This window comes from Lactuca virosa, chromosome 9 (genome assembly GCF_052849685.1).
Source record: "Lactuca virosa cultivar CGN04683 chromosome 9, Lactuca_virosa_CGN04683_v6, whole genome shotgun sequence".
In the NCBI taxonomy this organism is placed as follows: Eukaryota; Viridiplantae; Streptophyta; class Magnoliopsida; order Asterales; family Asteraceae; genus Lactuca; species Lactuca virosa.
The window spans coordinates 16,258,191-16,276,255 of NC_136434.1; the positions used below are offsets into that span (position 1 = coordinate 16,258,191).

Genomic DNA, 18,065 nt, shown 5'->3' on the forward strand with positions numbered 1-18,065 from the left:
TTTAATCACATATGATTAACGTTGACAAAGAACAAATACTGAATCGAGAACGCGATAATAAATTTTATCCACATAAATCATTTGTGACTCCATAGTTGTTCTTGTGTATTTAAATACATATAATCACATAAATCATATGTTATTATATGTATTTAATCAAATAAATCATATGTGATCAAATACATATAATCACATGTGATTATATGTATCTAATCACATATTATTTATATAGACAAGATTTGTTTTCGATTAAATAATTTTCTCATGTATTTAATCATGTGTGATTATATGTATTTAATCACATATAATTAATAAGGACAAAGAACAACTTTTCAATCAAGAACCCAATAACAAATTTTGCATACATAAATCATATGTGATTTGAAATCGAAAACGCAAAACAAGTATTGTTCATATAAATCGTATAAGATTAGATACATATAATATAATCATATGTGTTTAAATAATGAAAAACGACTATTGAATCGAGAAAACAAAAATTAATATTGTTCTCATAAATCATATGTGATTAGATACATATAATCGCATGTGATTATATGTATTTAATCACATATGATTTATATGGATAATATTCATTTTTGCATTTTCGACTCAATATATGGTCTCGTGTATTTAATTACATGTGATTATATGTATTTAATCACATATGATATGTAGAAAAAAAAATTGTTTTCGCGTTCTTGATTCAATAATCGTTCTCGTGTATATAATCATATGTAATTAAATGTATCTAATCATATATGATTTATATGGAGAAAATTCGATTTTTTCCATATAAATCATATGTGTTTATATACATATAATCAAATGTGATTAAATAAATGAGCACAATATTTGGTTATATGTATCTAATTACATATGATTTATATTGACAAGATTGATTTTTGTCTAAATTCAATAATTGTTTTGTGTATATAATCACATTTGATTAGATGTATTTCATCATATGTGATTTATGTGGACAAAAACAACTATTGAATTTAGTATGTAATCATATGTGATTATATGTATCCAATCATATATGATATATATGAACAAGATTTTTTTTTTTCACGTTTTCGATTCAATAATTTTTCTCATGTATTTAATCACATTTAATTATATGTATTTAATCACATATATGTAATGTGGACAAATAACGAATATTGAATCGATAACGTGAAAAATAATCTTATGCACATGAATCATATGTGAGTAAATTCATATAACCATGTGATTAAATAACGAAAATAATTATTGAATCGAGAACGTGGAAACGAATTTTGTCCATATAAATCATATGTGATTATATGTATTTATCACATATGATTTATGTAGACAATATTTCTTTTCCATGTTTTCGATTTAATAATTTGTCTCGTGCACTTAATCACGTGTGATTATATATATTTAATCAAATACGATTTATATGGACAAGATTTGTTTTTGGGTGCTTGATTCAATAGTTGTTCCCATGTATAAAATCACATTTGATTATATGTATTAATCATATGTGATTAAAATATGTTATTCATATGTGAATATATATACATAATGATATTTTATTTATTTTTTAATAGTTTTTCTTAATATATGTTATTAATCACATGTAATTAAACCATGTTATCCTAATATGATTAAAAGATTCATATGTGAATAATTTATTCTTACATTCATAATTCTATAATTGTTATCATTTTAATCTATCTCATGCTTAATATTTATACATGCAAAATTTATATAAAAATACAAAATTTCTTTTTGCACATCTAACCTATTTTTTATTAAATATTAGAACAAATTACTGAAATCGTCCCTGTGGTTTTGTCAAAATTGCATGTTTGGTCCCTAACATTTGTTTTGCACTCGGACCGTCCCTAAGTTTTGATTTTGTTGCGTTTTTCATCCCTCGCAGACATGAAAAGACTTTATTACCCTTGGCCATTTCTTTTTTCTATTTTATTTGATAGTTTTTCAATATTAACATAATAAAGAATATTAAAAATAAAAAAGTGGGTCCAACCATAATTTATTCCCCTAAAATCCGCTAAACACCCTCGGACCAGTATTCTCTCTCTTTCTCTCTCTCTCTCTCTCTCTCTCGTCTTCTCTCATCTCACCGGAGACCTGGAAACTTTGGTGTTCGCAACATTTGGGGATTCAGAGATCCGAAAATCAAAAGAACTCCATTAATTCATCACGAAATTCTCGAACTTGAATCGATTTTTCAACGTAAAAGAACATACCTCGAAATCAAAGAGTAGAACAAACATAACTGGTACACCTTTAATCTCTCTCTCTCTCTCACTCTTTCTCTCACATACACATATATATACACACAATAATAATTATGTTGATTTTGTGTTTATCGATTTTGGGTGTTTTGATTTAGGTGGAAACGACGATGATGAAGTCAGACGCTTCGATTTTAATTTTGGGGTTCTCCCGATTCTGGATTGAACGAAGACGATGAAGTAAATGATTCATGGGTTTCTTCGATTCTTGGACGGTTGCTGATGTTTAAGACTTCATCTTTGTTGTTAGAATTAATTGCAGATCTGGGACAATGGATGGCGTTAAACAAGTTCAAGATTGAAGAACAATGTTGACTGGTTTTACCAAAAAAATTACATTTGGACTGATTTTTATTACATATAGTCGTCCGATAGGTTTGGGTAAAGTAATTGTTGCATTTACTCATGGAATTGATATGACCTACCTCGCCTCCATTTGACCAGATGTGTTATCATTTCAATAACAAGTTATTGTCACCAGATCTCGAGTCAGTTTCAGCTCTTCATCAACAATATAGCAAAAAAGGTTTTGGGCGGCTGATTTCTCTTCCGGCGACATCTTCCTCTCCCGTGGCTCCTTCCTCCGGCGAAGCTTTCTTCTCCGGCGAAACTAAAGATTCAACTCCTATAGATCACACTCGTTTTGTACTAGCAAAAGTAACGAGAAGATAGCAAATGACGCGACTGTGGTTGAAGTTGCAACAATTATCAATAACTTTCGGTCCTTGCTATCATCTTCCCGTGACAAATCCGACGGCCTTCTGGATATTTCCAGTGAAAAATTGGATCAACGCTCGCAACGAGAAATCAAGGTACTGAGAATATACTAGGCATATGAACGCTCATTATTAACCATAGAGATCGTAGATGAGAGGATTTGAGAACATCGTTACCCTTGCTGATGATACCGAAGCGGATTTCAGAACGCCGGAGTGGTAGTGGAGCGACCGACGACATCTCCGTGGCTTTTTGGCATACTTTCAGACACAATTCTAAAGGTGAAAAACCATAAGGACTGTAGATCCAGGATCCAGAAAGCAAATCGTGTGAAATTCTACTTCAGATCTAGTGGAACTAGATCTTGTGGCTGGTGAAACGAGATCTGGTGACGGTCCAGGAAAAGGAGAGGCGGAGGAGGTGGTTTCAGATCGTCGGAGGTGGAGGGAGTGAAGAGGCGGTCGTCGGATGATTCCGACGACTTTACGGTGGTTCCGGTGAGCATGATGGTGGTCCAGGTTTACCTTCTAAATGAGAGAGAGAGAGAGAGACTATGTGGGAGAGAAAATATCAGTGTGTGAGTACGTTTATAAAAACATAAATAAAAATATTATTATTTTTTAATAAAAGTGAAATAATATTTTTAACAAATTATTAGACTTATAAGGTTTAAATATTAGTGATCCAGAATTGTTCTCGTTCTCAAATTAAGAAATGTTTTCATTTTAACATATATATATATATATATATATATATATATATATATATATATTCTAACTCTTTCAACAAATTTTTAACCCCAAATTACAACAAAACTAAATAAATCAAAATGAATTTTTCTATAAACTAAAAAAAGCATTTATATGGAATAGGAAATAAAGCAATAAATTTCAACAAAACATATGAAAAAATGAAAAGTTAATTAACCACAAATGACAACTCTCTGCAAAAGTGCAAAATATATATATATATATATATATATATATATATATATATATATATATAACAACAAGTGTGGCCTAAAACTACTAAATCAAGAAGAAAAAAAAGCTTAATGGTGTATTGCAAGTGTCCTAAACGCATGAAGGGTTCTAGAAATCAAAATCAATATTCAAAAAAAAAAAAAACAATAAAATCCTGAAATCAGAATCAACAATCAATGTTAACAAAATTCCAAAAATTAGAATTTATAACTAATGAAGTTATGGAGATTAACAAAAATCAAAATCAGTTCAGAACCAATATTAACAATACTTGATCAAAATTAGTGCAAAACCTATGTTAACAATACTAACAAAAAAATAAATAAATAAACTAATATTAACAATACTTAATGAAAACAACTGAAGTCAACTAGCTTCAAGCGCTTTAGACTTTCGCTTAACCGGAACAAAAATCAGAAGAAGAATTAGGCTTTCTTGGAAGTGTAAATAAGAAATCAGAATTACCGTTGATGTTTAATACTGCTCCCCGTCTCCTCTGGTTCTCTTAACTCTTCAAATTATGTGTGCGAGGTGCGTTTACCAAGAAAATTAAGGCGTGCTTTTAATTTTTCCCGCTCGACTTCTTCATTCTCAAACCTCAAATCGTGTTCTTGTCAGGAAACAGATGTGTTGGGCCTAAATGAAATGCATATCCAAATTCCAAAAAAATAAAACAAAATTTGATGCCCCTATGTCCATTGATGCCCTCTGCAGTGGCCTAGCCCGCCCTGCCTTTGGGCCGGCCCTAATGAGGGTAATTTTAGTAATTGTAAATAGGAAGTTTAGATTGTTTCTCCTTTAACATTTTGTAAGTTGTTTCTTTTTGCCAGGTCTTCTTTCTTTTAGGCCGTGAGTTTATATAAATTCCGCTGGTTCCAAAAAAAACAAAAGGGCCGTAATTATGCCATACTGAAAACTTATGTATTTGACATTTATATTTGGGTGCAGTTTTAGACAAAAACAATACACCACTCACTCCCTACATTTAAGACTTTTAGTACAATGATAATAATTTTCTATCTCACTATATTTTCATTATTTTGAGGACTTATCACGTATATCCTGAAATAGCAAAAAATACGTGATATATTGTCCAATCAAACCATTTTGACTCACATTCTCCGATTTTGGTCTAAGCTTTGAGTCGATGACACTTTGATGGAAGCAAAATGGATAAATACATAATCAAGATTTAGGAGAAAGAGGCCACAATTGCAATAATTGGTATCTTGGGGAACCAAAATGCAATTTACGAGATAGTTATAGTTAAAGAAAAACAAATAAAAAAAACAAAATAAAAAAGTAGAATTTAAAATGAACTAATTACAAGCTCGGTTGGCGTCGTAGAATCGTTGGGCTTGAACCGCCGCAGCCTCGTCGGAGACTATACCCTGAATCACAGCAGTTTTCACCTCCCAAGCACTGTACGGGTACCCTTTCCTGGTGTAGGAGTTGATCAACGCCGCCGTCGATTCCTTCACAAGCCTAGCATACACGTTTTCTCCGTCGTCATTCCTCGACGTCGCCTCCAACAGCGTCAGATCGTATCGGTAGCGCTCGTAAGCTCTAGATCCGAAAACCTTTGAAACCAACGATCCCTGTGGTATCATCCTCGGCCACGCCTCTCGCCGGCTGCTCCAATACCTGCAAATTTCGTCAGGGTTACGAAGTATTCATACCGGTACTTCCGATTTTGTTCCTTTTGTGTTAGTGAGTTAAACCGGACAATGCAACATACGCGTCCGATTCAACTCGTTTTCATATACTCCAAGTTATTTTTCATAAATGGCATGAGACTCCTTGATTTAACTTGAAACGAGTTGTGATTCAAAATAGTAAGCATCGAAGCTTAAAATTTCATGAGTTTTATTACTTTCTTAATCTCAAATTATATAAGTTTAAGATTCAAGTTATCTTCGATGAGTTTTTGTACTCTCCTAATTTCAAAGGACGTTAGATTGAGATTCAAGCTACAATTAGCATCGATGCTTGAAAATTTCATGATTTCTAACTGTATTCATCTAGTGAAAAAAAAAAAAAAACACTTTGTACTCATTTGTAGAGAGAGAGAGAGAGAGAGAGAGAGAGAGAGAGAGAGCATACTGTGGAGTGCATCTTCCTCTGGTTCTGGTGTAGACGAAGCCCGGCCGAGCAACCGATTCAGTTACGATTGGAGCAAGAAACAACATAAGAACAACAGCAGGAAGAAGAACTGAAGTGGGTATTGAAGGATGTTTCTTCATCTTCTTTGAAAAAGTGCAGGGTGTGGCTTGCTTTCGTTTTGATGAAGCTAACAAAAGATTAACTTGATTTGCAGAGTAAGTGAGATTTGGGATCTGACATTGGCGACTTGTTTGGGCAAAGAATGTAATGTGGTCTCATCCTTCTACCCTCGTGACTTGTGCTTATTCTTTTGTTTTTCGAATTGCCTTTCTTGAAACGCTTGTCTCTATCTTCAAAAATAGATCCTCTCTATATCTCTCTCAGTACTATTTTTTCTGTTTTGGACAAACTTACCCTTATATTTCCGTTTCGTTAATTGTTATTGCCTCTAGTCCACACTCCACACTTTGGTTTATCCTTCCCCCCTCATCCCTAGGTGGCTAGGTTGCTACACCACATGTCTATAGTTTGTTTAAAACAAAAATCACATTTTTTTGTAATTTTTGCACTATTGTTCACACATCATTTAATAATATTAACGAAATTCCATCGTAAGAGTGAAATCTTTTCAAATCCTGGAAAGACGCTGAAATTCGAATTTAATATAAAGACTTATATATAAAACCGTCATCAGTCCCTTGAAATTAAAGTTGTCCCTAACGTTATAATTTTTGAATCATGAGTACGGAATGTAAACATGAACTTATGTGTTGGTTTACTTTTATAAACTACCATGAGTCCATGGCGAACTTTTGCTACTTGGATCTTCAAAAATAATATGATTGTTTTCCATTCAAACAAAATAGCCATTCTTGATTGGTGTTGATTTGTGGTCCTACCCATTAACATTAGTATTTATTTTTCATAAATAAAATGATCTTATACGGTATAAGCACCAACACAAATAAATCAAAAAAGGCCTTTGACCTAGCGGTAACGAGTGATCCTCTCAAATGAGAGGTAATGGGTTCAAATCTCTTACGAGACATAGGCGGTAATATTTAGGAGTAGGTTTAGATAGTTTGTCATTTCAAAAAAAAAATTTAAATTTAAATTTAATAAATACAAAATCGATCTCCAAAGTTAAAAGGTAATAATTCAAGAAAGCATAAAACATAATAAACTATAATATATGATTATAATACATTTTTGTACTAGTATAAGTTGCTTATGTTATTTATACCTTGCTATTATATTGAAATTAACAGCACTATTGCAAATATGTCCAAGTATTTTGGCGATTTAGCGGGGACAAAACCCCATTTTTTTCAAAAGGTATCAAAATAGCCCCATATTTACAAAGGAACTAGGGAACAATAAGGATGAGCAAGAATACTGTTAGTACCGAACAGATACTAGTAACGGTCTTGAACCAAACTGTATATCATTAACCGGGTTGGTATTTGGTTCCTCAAATCAGGGCCGGTCCTGAGGATTTAAATGCCCAGGACGAACCGGAAAGAAAAGACCCTTATGCCCGAACGTGTAATGAAATAATTATATAAACTAAAGTTTATATATATATATATATATATAAGAAATTTAAATTAAAGGTTAAAATGTCATAAAGAAAAACTAAAAAATAAATTAAATTAATAAACAAAATGACAAGTATAAATTTATAAAAGTTGAGGGGCTAAATATGTATCATAAATGAATGGTAGAAATTGTAACTTGGAATATCAATGGAAATAAGCCCACGTTAAAAAGCTACAATTGGTCTTCGAAAAAATCGAACCCGTATGAATTGTATATAAATAAACGCGTTTTAACCAGCTGAACCAAGGGGCATTTGTGTTAATAATCTGAAAACATAATATATATTAATATCTTAATTATATAATTTTGAAAAACTCGGGCCCTATTTTTTTCGGGGCCCTGTACGGCTGCCCACCTTGCCCCCCTTTAGAGCCGGGCCTGCCTCAAATGTCCAATTTTTTAGTTATCGGTGTAATCTGGTATGGTACTCTCGTGGTACTGGTACAATTCGATACCGGTACCAAATTTTATGTTTATATTTTTATGCTTAATCAATTTTGGTTATTCATAACTCTTTCATATGAACTTAGATTAGGTTTATTTTTTTCCCAGCATTTTTTTCTCTGTGTTTGTTGCATGTTAGCTTAGATTTGGTTCACTTATTTTCCTGTATTTTCTTTTTCTCTATCTTGGCAACATGTTAGGTTTAAGAATCGACTTATTTGAATAAATATAACTCGAGTTATATAGCCCTAAACATGAATACTTGAAAATGTTTTAGACTTGGTCATTTTTTCTTTCTAATTTGCAGCAGAATTTTTACTCAACTTTGAATACCCATAATTCTCTCGTTAGATTAGATGGATTCTTCTTCCTACATCTTTTTTTTTTGTCTTGGTTATATGTTAGGTTCATGAATCAACTTGTTGAATAAATATGAATAAATATAGCTCTAGTTATATAACCTTAAATATGGGTACTTGAAAATCAAAATTTTCCAGACTTTGTCATTTTATTTTTTTTACAAGACTTGGGCATAACTTTTTCTTACTTTTAACACTCATAACTCTCTCATATAAACTCAACTCATATTATACTGATTTTTCTTTTTGTGTTATATTCTTTGTTTTGGATACATGTTAGGCTAAAGAATAAACTGATTTGGATAAGTTTAGCCTAAGTTACAAAGCCTATAATATGGTACTTGAAAAACTTAAAATTTTCAAACTTGGTCATTTTTTTTACCAAACATGCATATAATTTTTTCTCTGGCTTTGAATACTTATAATTATTTCGTATAAACTAAGATTTTGCTGATCCCATTTGCTTTGTATTTTTTGTTGTCTTAATTTCATCTCAGAGTCGAGAACTTTATGTTTATGTTTTGTTGTAAGGCAGAGTTTTATAGCGTCTTAGAGCATCCACAATGGTGAGTTCAATAAGAGAGTGTAACACCGTAAATTTTCAAACAAAATTTTCATTTTAAAATCACATAATTCTCATAACACATTTTACAAAAATCCAATTTATTTAATTTACAAAACGCAAGTCCATAATTGTTTGATTAATAATCCAGGATCCTCAAAACATAACTCTTTCTCTGGTGTGTACAATCAAGTCGGCGCCTTCCCGCGATCCTGAGAAGAACCTGAAACACATATCACATAACACGGTAAGCATGAAGCTTAGTGAGTTCTCCCAAAATACCACACATATCTCAATAGCCTCTCATGGCTATGCTCAGATAAGACCCTTTGGTCAATGTGTCTCAGTGGGACCCTCCGGTCCCATAACTCGGGTGGACCCTTCGGTCCTAACTCAGTAAGCTCAGAATAATACACAACATAAATCACAAAGACATAATGCATGATATCAAAATACTCAATATAAGCACATAAGACCCTCCGGTCACACTAAGGTTACCACTCTAGGTAAAGTATAGTGAGAAGACTCAACTCAGATGATGAACAACTCCTATAGATGTTGCTGCTGCACCGGCCTCTAACACTGGACCAAAATCCACAATTACCCACTTAAGATCTAAGTCCAAATCCTCACTCTTTAGGTCTAAAGGTAGTCTACCAACTAGCCAATCGATAACCTAAAACTAATTGGGCCCACCAAGGCCCAATAATGAATGGGCTCTCCCGAGGCCCAACTCTCAAGTCCAAGTGACAAGCCCAACACAAGGGCCCAAGGCACATATATAATATTTCTCTGCTCAAAATCTCTAGTACACAAGCCCAAAGATCCAGGCCCAACCCTTAAGGCCTATTATAAGATTTAGCCCAAAAAGCCCACAGCGAGGTTACGCGGGGCGTACCTACCTTGGTACGCTTAGCGTACACAAGCATGCACGAAATCTGATCGGGGACACCAACCCAGTACGCGGGGCGTACTAGGATTACGCTCGGCGTACGTCCAATATGGCTTTTCTCACTTTCTTGGTCTTAACCCGTTAAGACCTTAGCTCATATCACAGATCTGGACTCCCTAGAGGCTTTTACTCCATAAAGTCTGTGACTTTAAGCCTTTGCATGGCTGGTAAAGTCACAAACACCCAAAACTCTCATATTCTCATCTCAAAATGCACATATCTCATGCATGGGTTGATTCAAACGTCCAAATCTCGATTTTTATAACCCCACACCACTAAAGACAATCAAAGAAGCTGATAATAACCTCTGGAGCTCAATATCTCATAAAGCTTCCAACTTTGGGACCAAAACCCTAAAATGAACTAAAATAATGCACAAATCTAAAGAGTGAGAAAGTTTTGAGCTTTATACCTCAACATGAAGCTTCCAACTCAGATAAGCTCAGATCCAAAGCCTGGAATCCCACTCCTTCTTCTTCAAGGCTCCTTCTTCACTCCAAAGGAAAACAAGATCACTCAATAGCTCACAAATGGCCACACAAGCTCAACGTACGAGTATTTAGGGTTTGAGAGGGTTTATTGTCTGAGGATGGTGGCCAGGAATGAGGCCATCTTATTCTTTATATAGGAACACCCCCTCATTTAGGGTTTTCACTCTGTGCCTAGTACGTCCAGCGTACCCTCTGGTATGCCGAGCGTACTAGGTGGCTCCGCTTAAAAGTCACGCACATGAGTACGCTAAACGTACACACACGTACGCCCAACGTACTCAGCTGCCACCTTTCTCAAATAAGGGACCTATCTTGTCAAAACATCAAACTTCCATAGTTTCCTCGATATAACCCCGTTTCCAATAAACCACATATCCATGGAAAGGTGAAGAGAAGCCCTACGCTTCTAGAAACTCGTCGCAGCCCCGAGGCTTCCTTATGCCCGGGTTGCAGCCCACGAACCCTAAATCACAGACGATCTGAAACAGGATGTTACAATTCTCCCCCACTTGAATTAGATTTCGCCCTCGAAATCGCTCTATATCAACACATAGATCGAACCCAATAACCTGAGAAGCACCACCGAAAGGACCTCATATCATACAACAATCTCTTCCAAAGACACCTGAACCCAACAGCAACTCCCGACCCCGAAGAAGAACAAACCCTTCTGCCGCTGCGGTACACGATATGTCTCTACAGAACTTGAAAACTCTCGTGGTATGTCCACCTGCCAGACCAACCTCGCAAAATATCATCATGTTAATCGCTCATCGAATAACAGTCTCGAAGAACACTCTACCAATTCTGATTCTCTAATCGATCCCGGTCGTAACTCAAAAGGAACAGAAAGGTCATATCCCACTAAGGAACCACCACCTGAACAACTATCAGAACTCTTCTGAATGAATGATCCTCAAAACTCTGTCCGCAGACACAAGAAAGCGGTCAAGTCAGCTCGGAACGATCCTCTGACACCCTTAATCATAAGCCCCAGATCCTCTCAACTGTTCCTTCTGACACTGAACACCAGGTCAACTCCCGACCCAACAGTTGGACTTCCAAGGGCTACTCATTGCCCATCCAACAGTTAACTTTATAATTCCTTTTCGCAATAGCTATCTGATATGTGCATAATTAATCATATGTTTAACATATATTTCTATTCATTTTTGGCTAATTATATGCATAATATGGACAAAAGGTACTTAATAATGCTTATATTGTGTTTTCAGTCCAAAAGACATGCTTGGAAGCATAAAGGAAAAAGGAGAAGCAATTAGAGACCAAAGAATGAAGAAAAAGGGAAAACTACACACCTACTCGGCGAGTCCACGCATGTACTCGGCGAGTTCATTAGAATGTTCCCGAAAGAAAAGTCAAGATTCCTTACCGAACATGGATTTCACACTAGTACTCGGCGAGTCCACGACCTACACACCGAGTAGCCCCTGTTTTGTGATAATTATAAATAGCGGGTCTTAATCCGATTGAAGGACTTCGGGGAACCTTTGGGGAGAAGCAAGCTGCGATTGAAGAGCCAGAAGAACCCTAGAGAACGAAGATACAACCTAGAATCCAATTCCGAAGAAGATTTGAGGCACATTCTCATCATTCTACTTAATCTATTGTTTCTCAATTATGGTTAGACAATTAGAATTCGTCTTATTGCTGTTAATTACCTCAATCATGAGCTAAAACTCTTAAACTTCTGTTTGGGGATACAAAATTGATATTATGGTTTGATTAATGGTAGGATTAATTAAATATTGGTGATTTTGTTAATTTTAGCTTGTTAAAGAACCTTGTGTGTGAATGATAACTAATTTTTTGTTAATAGGAAGATAATTAAATAGTATGAACATCTTTTAATTATCAACCCCATATGTTTATGTGACCACTTTATCATATGTTTAGGACTAACGAACGTGAAACTAGAATTAATAAGAAAAATTAGGTAAATTCATGTGTGAGCTTGTTTGATGACCATCAGCAAGAGGTTAACTAAAGGACCAATTTAGTTAGCTATTACAAGTCTAAATTAACCCGAATAAATAATCTAGTGAATTAAATTAAATTAGACAACTGATCACTGTTTGAGTTAGTTTGTTTTCTAAGGATTATCGTAGCGAACGCAAGGCTAATCACTTGAATCGGTAGCCAATAGAAGAATTAATCCATTGCACTATTACCATAATATCAACCATAGGATCAATTGAGTTGAACTAAATAGAAGTCCCTTTTATTATTAAATTTAGTTAAATCTTTGTTTTTCTAGTTCTTAGCCTAAGTAGTATTAGTAAGTTTCTAGTCTTGTAAAACTAGAGAAAAACCATATTTACTATTTAATTTAGATAAAATTAGTCTTTAGTTTTAATTTACCGTTCCCTGAGTTCGACACTCTACTTATCCAACTATACCACTAAAAGACATGTTCACTGCCGTTGTGTGCTTAATTTATAACTCAAAAGTAGGATTAAAACCAGTGCATTTTACACACATCAAGTTTTTGGCGCCGTTGCCGGGGAACGGTTCTAAATTAGCACTAATTTCTATTTTTATCGATCCTTTGTGTGGGATTTATCTTACACAAAGTTAATTCTTAGGTAATTTAGTAGTTAGTATAGGTTTTGATCAATCTCTGTTTTAATAAATTAAGTAGAAAATTTTTCTGTTTTTACCTTGAACTCGCCGAGTGCACTCGACGAAACTCGGCGAGTCCATCACTGTTCACAGTTTTAGCTTTTATTTTATTTTTGTTCTTTTTACGCGTTTTTCTTGTTTTATTTGCAGTTGTTTCATGACCCGAGGATCTGATACACCTTTGATCCCTCCTCTAGACGACCCGGAATCCGCCCTAAGGAAGAACAAAGGAAAATCCGTTGGAGAATCCGCTTCTTCAAGGAATTCGCCACTAAAGAACCGAAAATCCGTTTTCAGCAAGAAGAAGAGCAGCAAATCAGGAGCATCCAACGCCTCTTTGATAATCGAAGACCCAATTAAAGAAGACGCCGAGTACGAGACCGAGGAAGAAGAAGACCCTACATTCGGTCACGTTTCCGATTCCGACGACGAATTAGCTATTCTCATGGCTAACATTGATGAAGTCCCCATGGGGGAATGGAAGAAGAGGATACGCGATGAAATACCGGACCGGGACTTGTGCAACCCGCAATTCCCGCTACTGCTACTTTTGAGCTCAAGGGTCACATCCTGGCTCTACTTAAGGAGATCCCCTTCACAGGCAAAGACCACGAAGACGCTTACAAACACTTGGACGAAGTCAATGATGTAGCTGATTATTTCAATGTTCCAAATGTGCCTCGGGAAACTCAACTACTTCGCATGATTCCGGTTACTTTGAAGGGTGCTGCCAAGGATTGGCTCAAGTCATTGCCCCCAGGATCTATCACTACATGGGCCCAAATGAAAAAAGAGTTCATTGATCAATTCTGCCCGCCATCCAAGATATCCAAGCTAAAGAAAGCCATAGCTAACTTTGAACAACAAGCTGGAGAATCACTATATGAAGCTTGGGAGAGGTACAAGAGCCTGCTAAGGAATTTCCCACATCATGACCTCAATAATCAACAAGAAGTCTCCATCTTCTATGATGGAGTAAATGTTACCACTAGGCAATTACTTGACTCGCAAGGTCCACTCACGAAGAAGGCACCTCCAGTGATAAAGCAACTAATTGAAGAATTCTCTAAGCATTATAGAGAATACCACAATCCAAGAAATGATGTGACGAGGGGGGCCGCCTATGCAGCTTCAGAAGACTTGTCAGCAGTTATGGCTATGCTAAAAACCATGGATAGGAGGATGGATAAAATGGACCAAACGATACATGCTATTCGGGTGGGTTGCGAAAATTGCAATGTGCCTCACCTTACTAGAGACTGCGACTTGGATGAGAATGGCAACAAAAAGGTGCAAGTTTGTTACTCAAGTGGGGACCGATATGATGAAGATTGGCGTAGACCAAAGAAAGAGTGGCTCCCTTATGACGAGTACAAGAAGGCTAAGGAGGAGAAGTTCAAGCAAAAGGGAAGGGGTTTTTACCAAAAGGAGGAGCCATCACAAGAAAGAAAACCAAGTTTGGAAGAAATGCTTACCAAATTTGTAGCTGCTTCAGAAAAGAGACATAGTGATCATGATGCTGCAATTCAAGAAACAAGGACAATGCTTAGAAACCAGCAAGCATCTATCCACAACATAGAAACGCAGCTAGGGTAACTTGCTCAACAAATAAACCAAAGATCACCGGGCGAACTTCCTAGCAAAACCGAAAACAACTCACGAGGCGCGCACATAAACATAGTCACAACAAGAAGTGGGAAAATAATCACTCCTCTGGCTCCTATTCAGAATGAAGCACCCAAAGAATCACAGAAGGAGGAAGCAGAAAATCAAGCAGAAAATCAAAATCTTCAATCTGACAGCTCTACTCACCGAGTACAGAATATGGACTCGGTGAGTCCACTGCCAAATCCGAACAATCAGACCCCTGAAAAGTTTTACCAGCCGCCATTGCCATACCCAACCCGAGCTAAGAAAGTAAAGCAGGAAGAGGAGTACCAGAAGTTTCTAGATCATATAAAGGCTCTTCAAATCAACATACCCTTCATCGAAGCTGTCGCACAAATGCCCAAATATGCAAAGTTCCTTAAGGAACTTCTCACTAATAGAAGGAAGATGGAGGAAGTAAAGAAGGTAGTCCTCAATGAGAATTGCTCAGCCGCCATGCTTAACAAACTACCAAAGAAGAAGGGTGACCCGGGGAGCTTAACTTTACCTTGCCAATTTGGCAATTTGGCTACCACTCATGCCTTGGCTGATTCAGGAGCAAGTGTGAATTTAATGCCTTATTCATTCTTCAAGAAGCTGGATCTCCCGGAACCAAGACCAATTCGTATGGCGATTCATTTAGCTAACAAGACAATCACTTTCCCAAGAGGAATATGTGAAGACTTAGTGGTCAAAGTGGACAAGTTTGTATTTCCCGCTGATTTCATAATTCTAGACATGGAGGCGGATCCTCAAGTCCCAATCATCCTTGGAAGACCCTTCCTCAACACGGCAAGTGCTATAGTAGACATGAGGGACTCGAAGCTCACTTTGCGGGTAGGAGAAGATTCAGTCACATTTGGGGTTGATCAAGCTATGAAGTATGCACGGAATAGTGACGACACGACATTCTCAATTGACATGCTTGATGAATTATTGGAGGAATGCATAAGTGAAGATTCCAGCAAGTTCACAATTTTTGATGAAGAATTTGATGCAGAAAAAGACTTAATGGACATCGAGAGGCTGCTGGAAGAAGCTGAGTTTGAAGAATTGGTGAGGCAATCTGACACTTCAACTCGCCGAGTAGGGCCGATCTACTCGCCGAGTCCAAGCAAAAAAAAATAGAATTCATAAATTCAGCTACCAACTCGCCGAGTCCCTTACCTACACTCGGCGAGTACAACAAACAGAACCCAAAAACTGAGCTCAAAAGTTACCAGAACATTTGGAGTATGCCTTCCTTGAAGATGGCCATCAAAAGCTAGTCATTATAGCCTCTGACCTTTCCAACTCTGAAAAGGAAGAGCTAGTGCAAGTTTTGAAGAAGCGAAAACGGGCCATAACATGGAGCATTACCGACATCAAGGGAATAAGTCCCTCTTATTGTTCACACAAGATTAACCTGGAAGAAGGAGCAAAGCCGGTTGTGCAGCACCAAAGAAGACTAAACCCAAATATGCAAGAGGTGGTCAAGAAAGAAGTGGTCAAGCTTTTAGATGCGGGGATTCTATATTCCATTTCCGACAGCCCGTGGGTGAGTCCGATTCAAGTGGTGCCCAAGAAAGGAGGGATGACGGTCATAACCAACGAAAAGAATGAGCTTATTCCGACACGAACGGTAACCGGTTGGAGAGTGTGCATCGATTATCGAAAACTAAACGATGCCACTCATAAAGACCATTTTCCCTTACCCTTTATTGATCAAATGTTAGAAAGATTATCGGGCCATAGTTATTATTGCTTCCTAGACGGATTTTCAGGTTATTTCCAAATACCCATAGACCCATTGGACCAAGAAAAGACCACATTCACTTGCCCAAGTGGGACTTTTGCTTATCGACGCATGCCCTTTGGGCTATGCAATGCACCCGCGACATTTCAAAGGTGCATGACAGCCATATTCCACGACATGGTGGAAAAATTCATGGAAGTCTTTATGGACGATTTTTCTGTTTTTGGATCTTCCTTCCATGATTGTCTCACAAATCTTGACCTAATGCTTGCTAGGTGTGAAAAGACCGACTTAGTCCTTAATTGGGAAAAATGTCACTTTATGGTTAAGGAGGGTATAGTTTTGGGCCACAAGGTTTCCAAATCGGGAATTGAAGTGGATCGGGCAAAGATTGACATCATTGCCAAATTACCTCCACCAACTAATGTGAAGGGCATTAGAAGTTTTCTAGGACACGCGGGTTTTTACCGGCGTTTTATCAAAGATTTTTCTAAAATAACTAGACCTCTAACACAATTACTCCTAAAAGATGCACCATTTAATTTTACTAAAGAGTGTTTAGAGGCATTTGAATTTTTAAAGGAAAAATTGACTAATGCCCCGATCATTGTTGCACCAAATTGGAATTTACCATTTGAAATAATATGTGATGCTAGTGATTTTGCATTAGGAGCTGTCCTTGGTCAAAGGGTTGATAAGCACTTCCGACCCATATATTATGCTAGCAAGACTTTAAATCCAGCCCAAGAAAACTACACCACCACGGAAAAGGAATTATTAGCTGTGGTGTATGCTTTTGATAATTTCCGCCCTTATTTAGTTTTATCTAAAACAACTGTTTTTACTGACCACTCTGCTATCAAGTATTTGTTTGCCAAACAGGATGCCAAGCCAAGATTGATACGATGAGTTCTACTTCTTCAAGAGTTTGACATAGAGATACGCGACAAAAAGGGAATGGAGAATGTAGCAGCTGACCACTTGTCAAGGCTTGAAAACCCGCGATTGCAAGAAGATAGAGTTGGAGATGATTTTCCGGACGAGTATATTATGGTGACTGTGGGAGAAGAACCATGGTTTGCAAATATAGCTAATTACTTAGCTAGCAATTACATCCCAAAAGATCTCACAAGTCAACAAAAGAAGAAATTCTTTTCCGAGATAAAATATTACTTTTGGGATGAACCATATCTTTTCCGAAGCTGTGCGGATGGAATCATACGAAGATGCGTGTTCGGGAATGAAAGCTGGAAAATATTGGAGCAATGTCATAGCGGGCCCACGGGTGGACATCATGGAGCACATTACACTGCTAAGAAGATCTTTGACATTGGGTTTTACTGGCCCACGATTTTAAAGATGCAACCCAATTTGTCAAAGAATGTGATGCATGTCAAAGAGCGGGAAACATTTCATCTCGAAATGAAATGCCACAACATAGTATCCAAGTGTGCGAAATATTTGATGTGTGGGGGATCGATTTCATGGGACCATTTCCCATATCCAAAGGCAATAAATACATATTGGTGGCGGTGG

General features: G+C 36.6%; 2 protein-coding genes, 1 long non-coding RNA gene and 1 other non-coding gene across 4 annotated transcripts; 2 read left to right on the top strand and 2 right to left on the bottom strand.

The window, feature by feature from the left end:
- Positions 1 to 2,042: 2,042 nt before the first annotated feature.
- Positions 2,043 to 3,662, top strand: LOC145137817 (uncharacterized). Its single transcript, XR_013721240.1, has 2 exons — positions 2,043 to 2,278; positions 2,393 to 3,662. It is a non-coding gene; the product is annotated as an uncharacterized LOC145137817 (long non-coding RNA).
- Positions 3,663 to 5,164: 1,502 nt separating this feature from the next.
- On the bottom strand, positions 5,165 to 6,538 carry LOC145140944 (pollen Ole e I family allergen protein). The gene is made up of 2 exons (XM_079074320.1): positions 6,098 to 6,538; positions 5,165 to 5,638 (listed from the first exon to the last, which is right to left on the bottom strand). The coding sequence occupies exons 1-2, from the start codon at positions 6,235 to 6,237 to the stop codon at positions 5,314 to 5,316; spliced, it is 465 nt and encodes a 154-aa protein (XP_078930446.1). The 5' UTR covers positions 6,238 to 6,538; the 3' UTR covers positions 5,165 to 5,313.
- Positions 6,539 to 13,978: 7,440 nt separating this feature from the next.
- Positions 13,979 to 14,085, bottom strand: LOC145141715 (small nucleolar RNA R71). The gene has a single exon (XR_013722909.1). It is a non-coding gene; the product is annotated as a small nucleolar RNA R71 (small nucleolar RNA).
- Positions 14,086 to 14,971: 886 nt separating this feature from the next.
- Positions 14,972 to 17,438, top strand: LOC145138971 (uncharacterized). Its single transcript, XM_079072952.1, has 3 exons — positions 14,972 to 15,850; positions 16,194 to 16,415; positions 16,860 to 17,438. The coding sequence occupies exons 1-3, from the start codon at positions 14,972 to 14,974 to the stop codon at positions 17,436 to 17,438; spliced, it is 1,680 nt and encodes a 559-aa protein (XP_078929078.1).
- Positions 17,439 to 18,065: the final 627 nt, after the last annotated feature.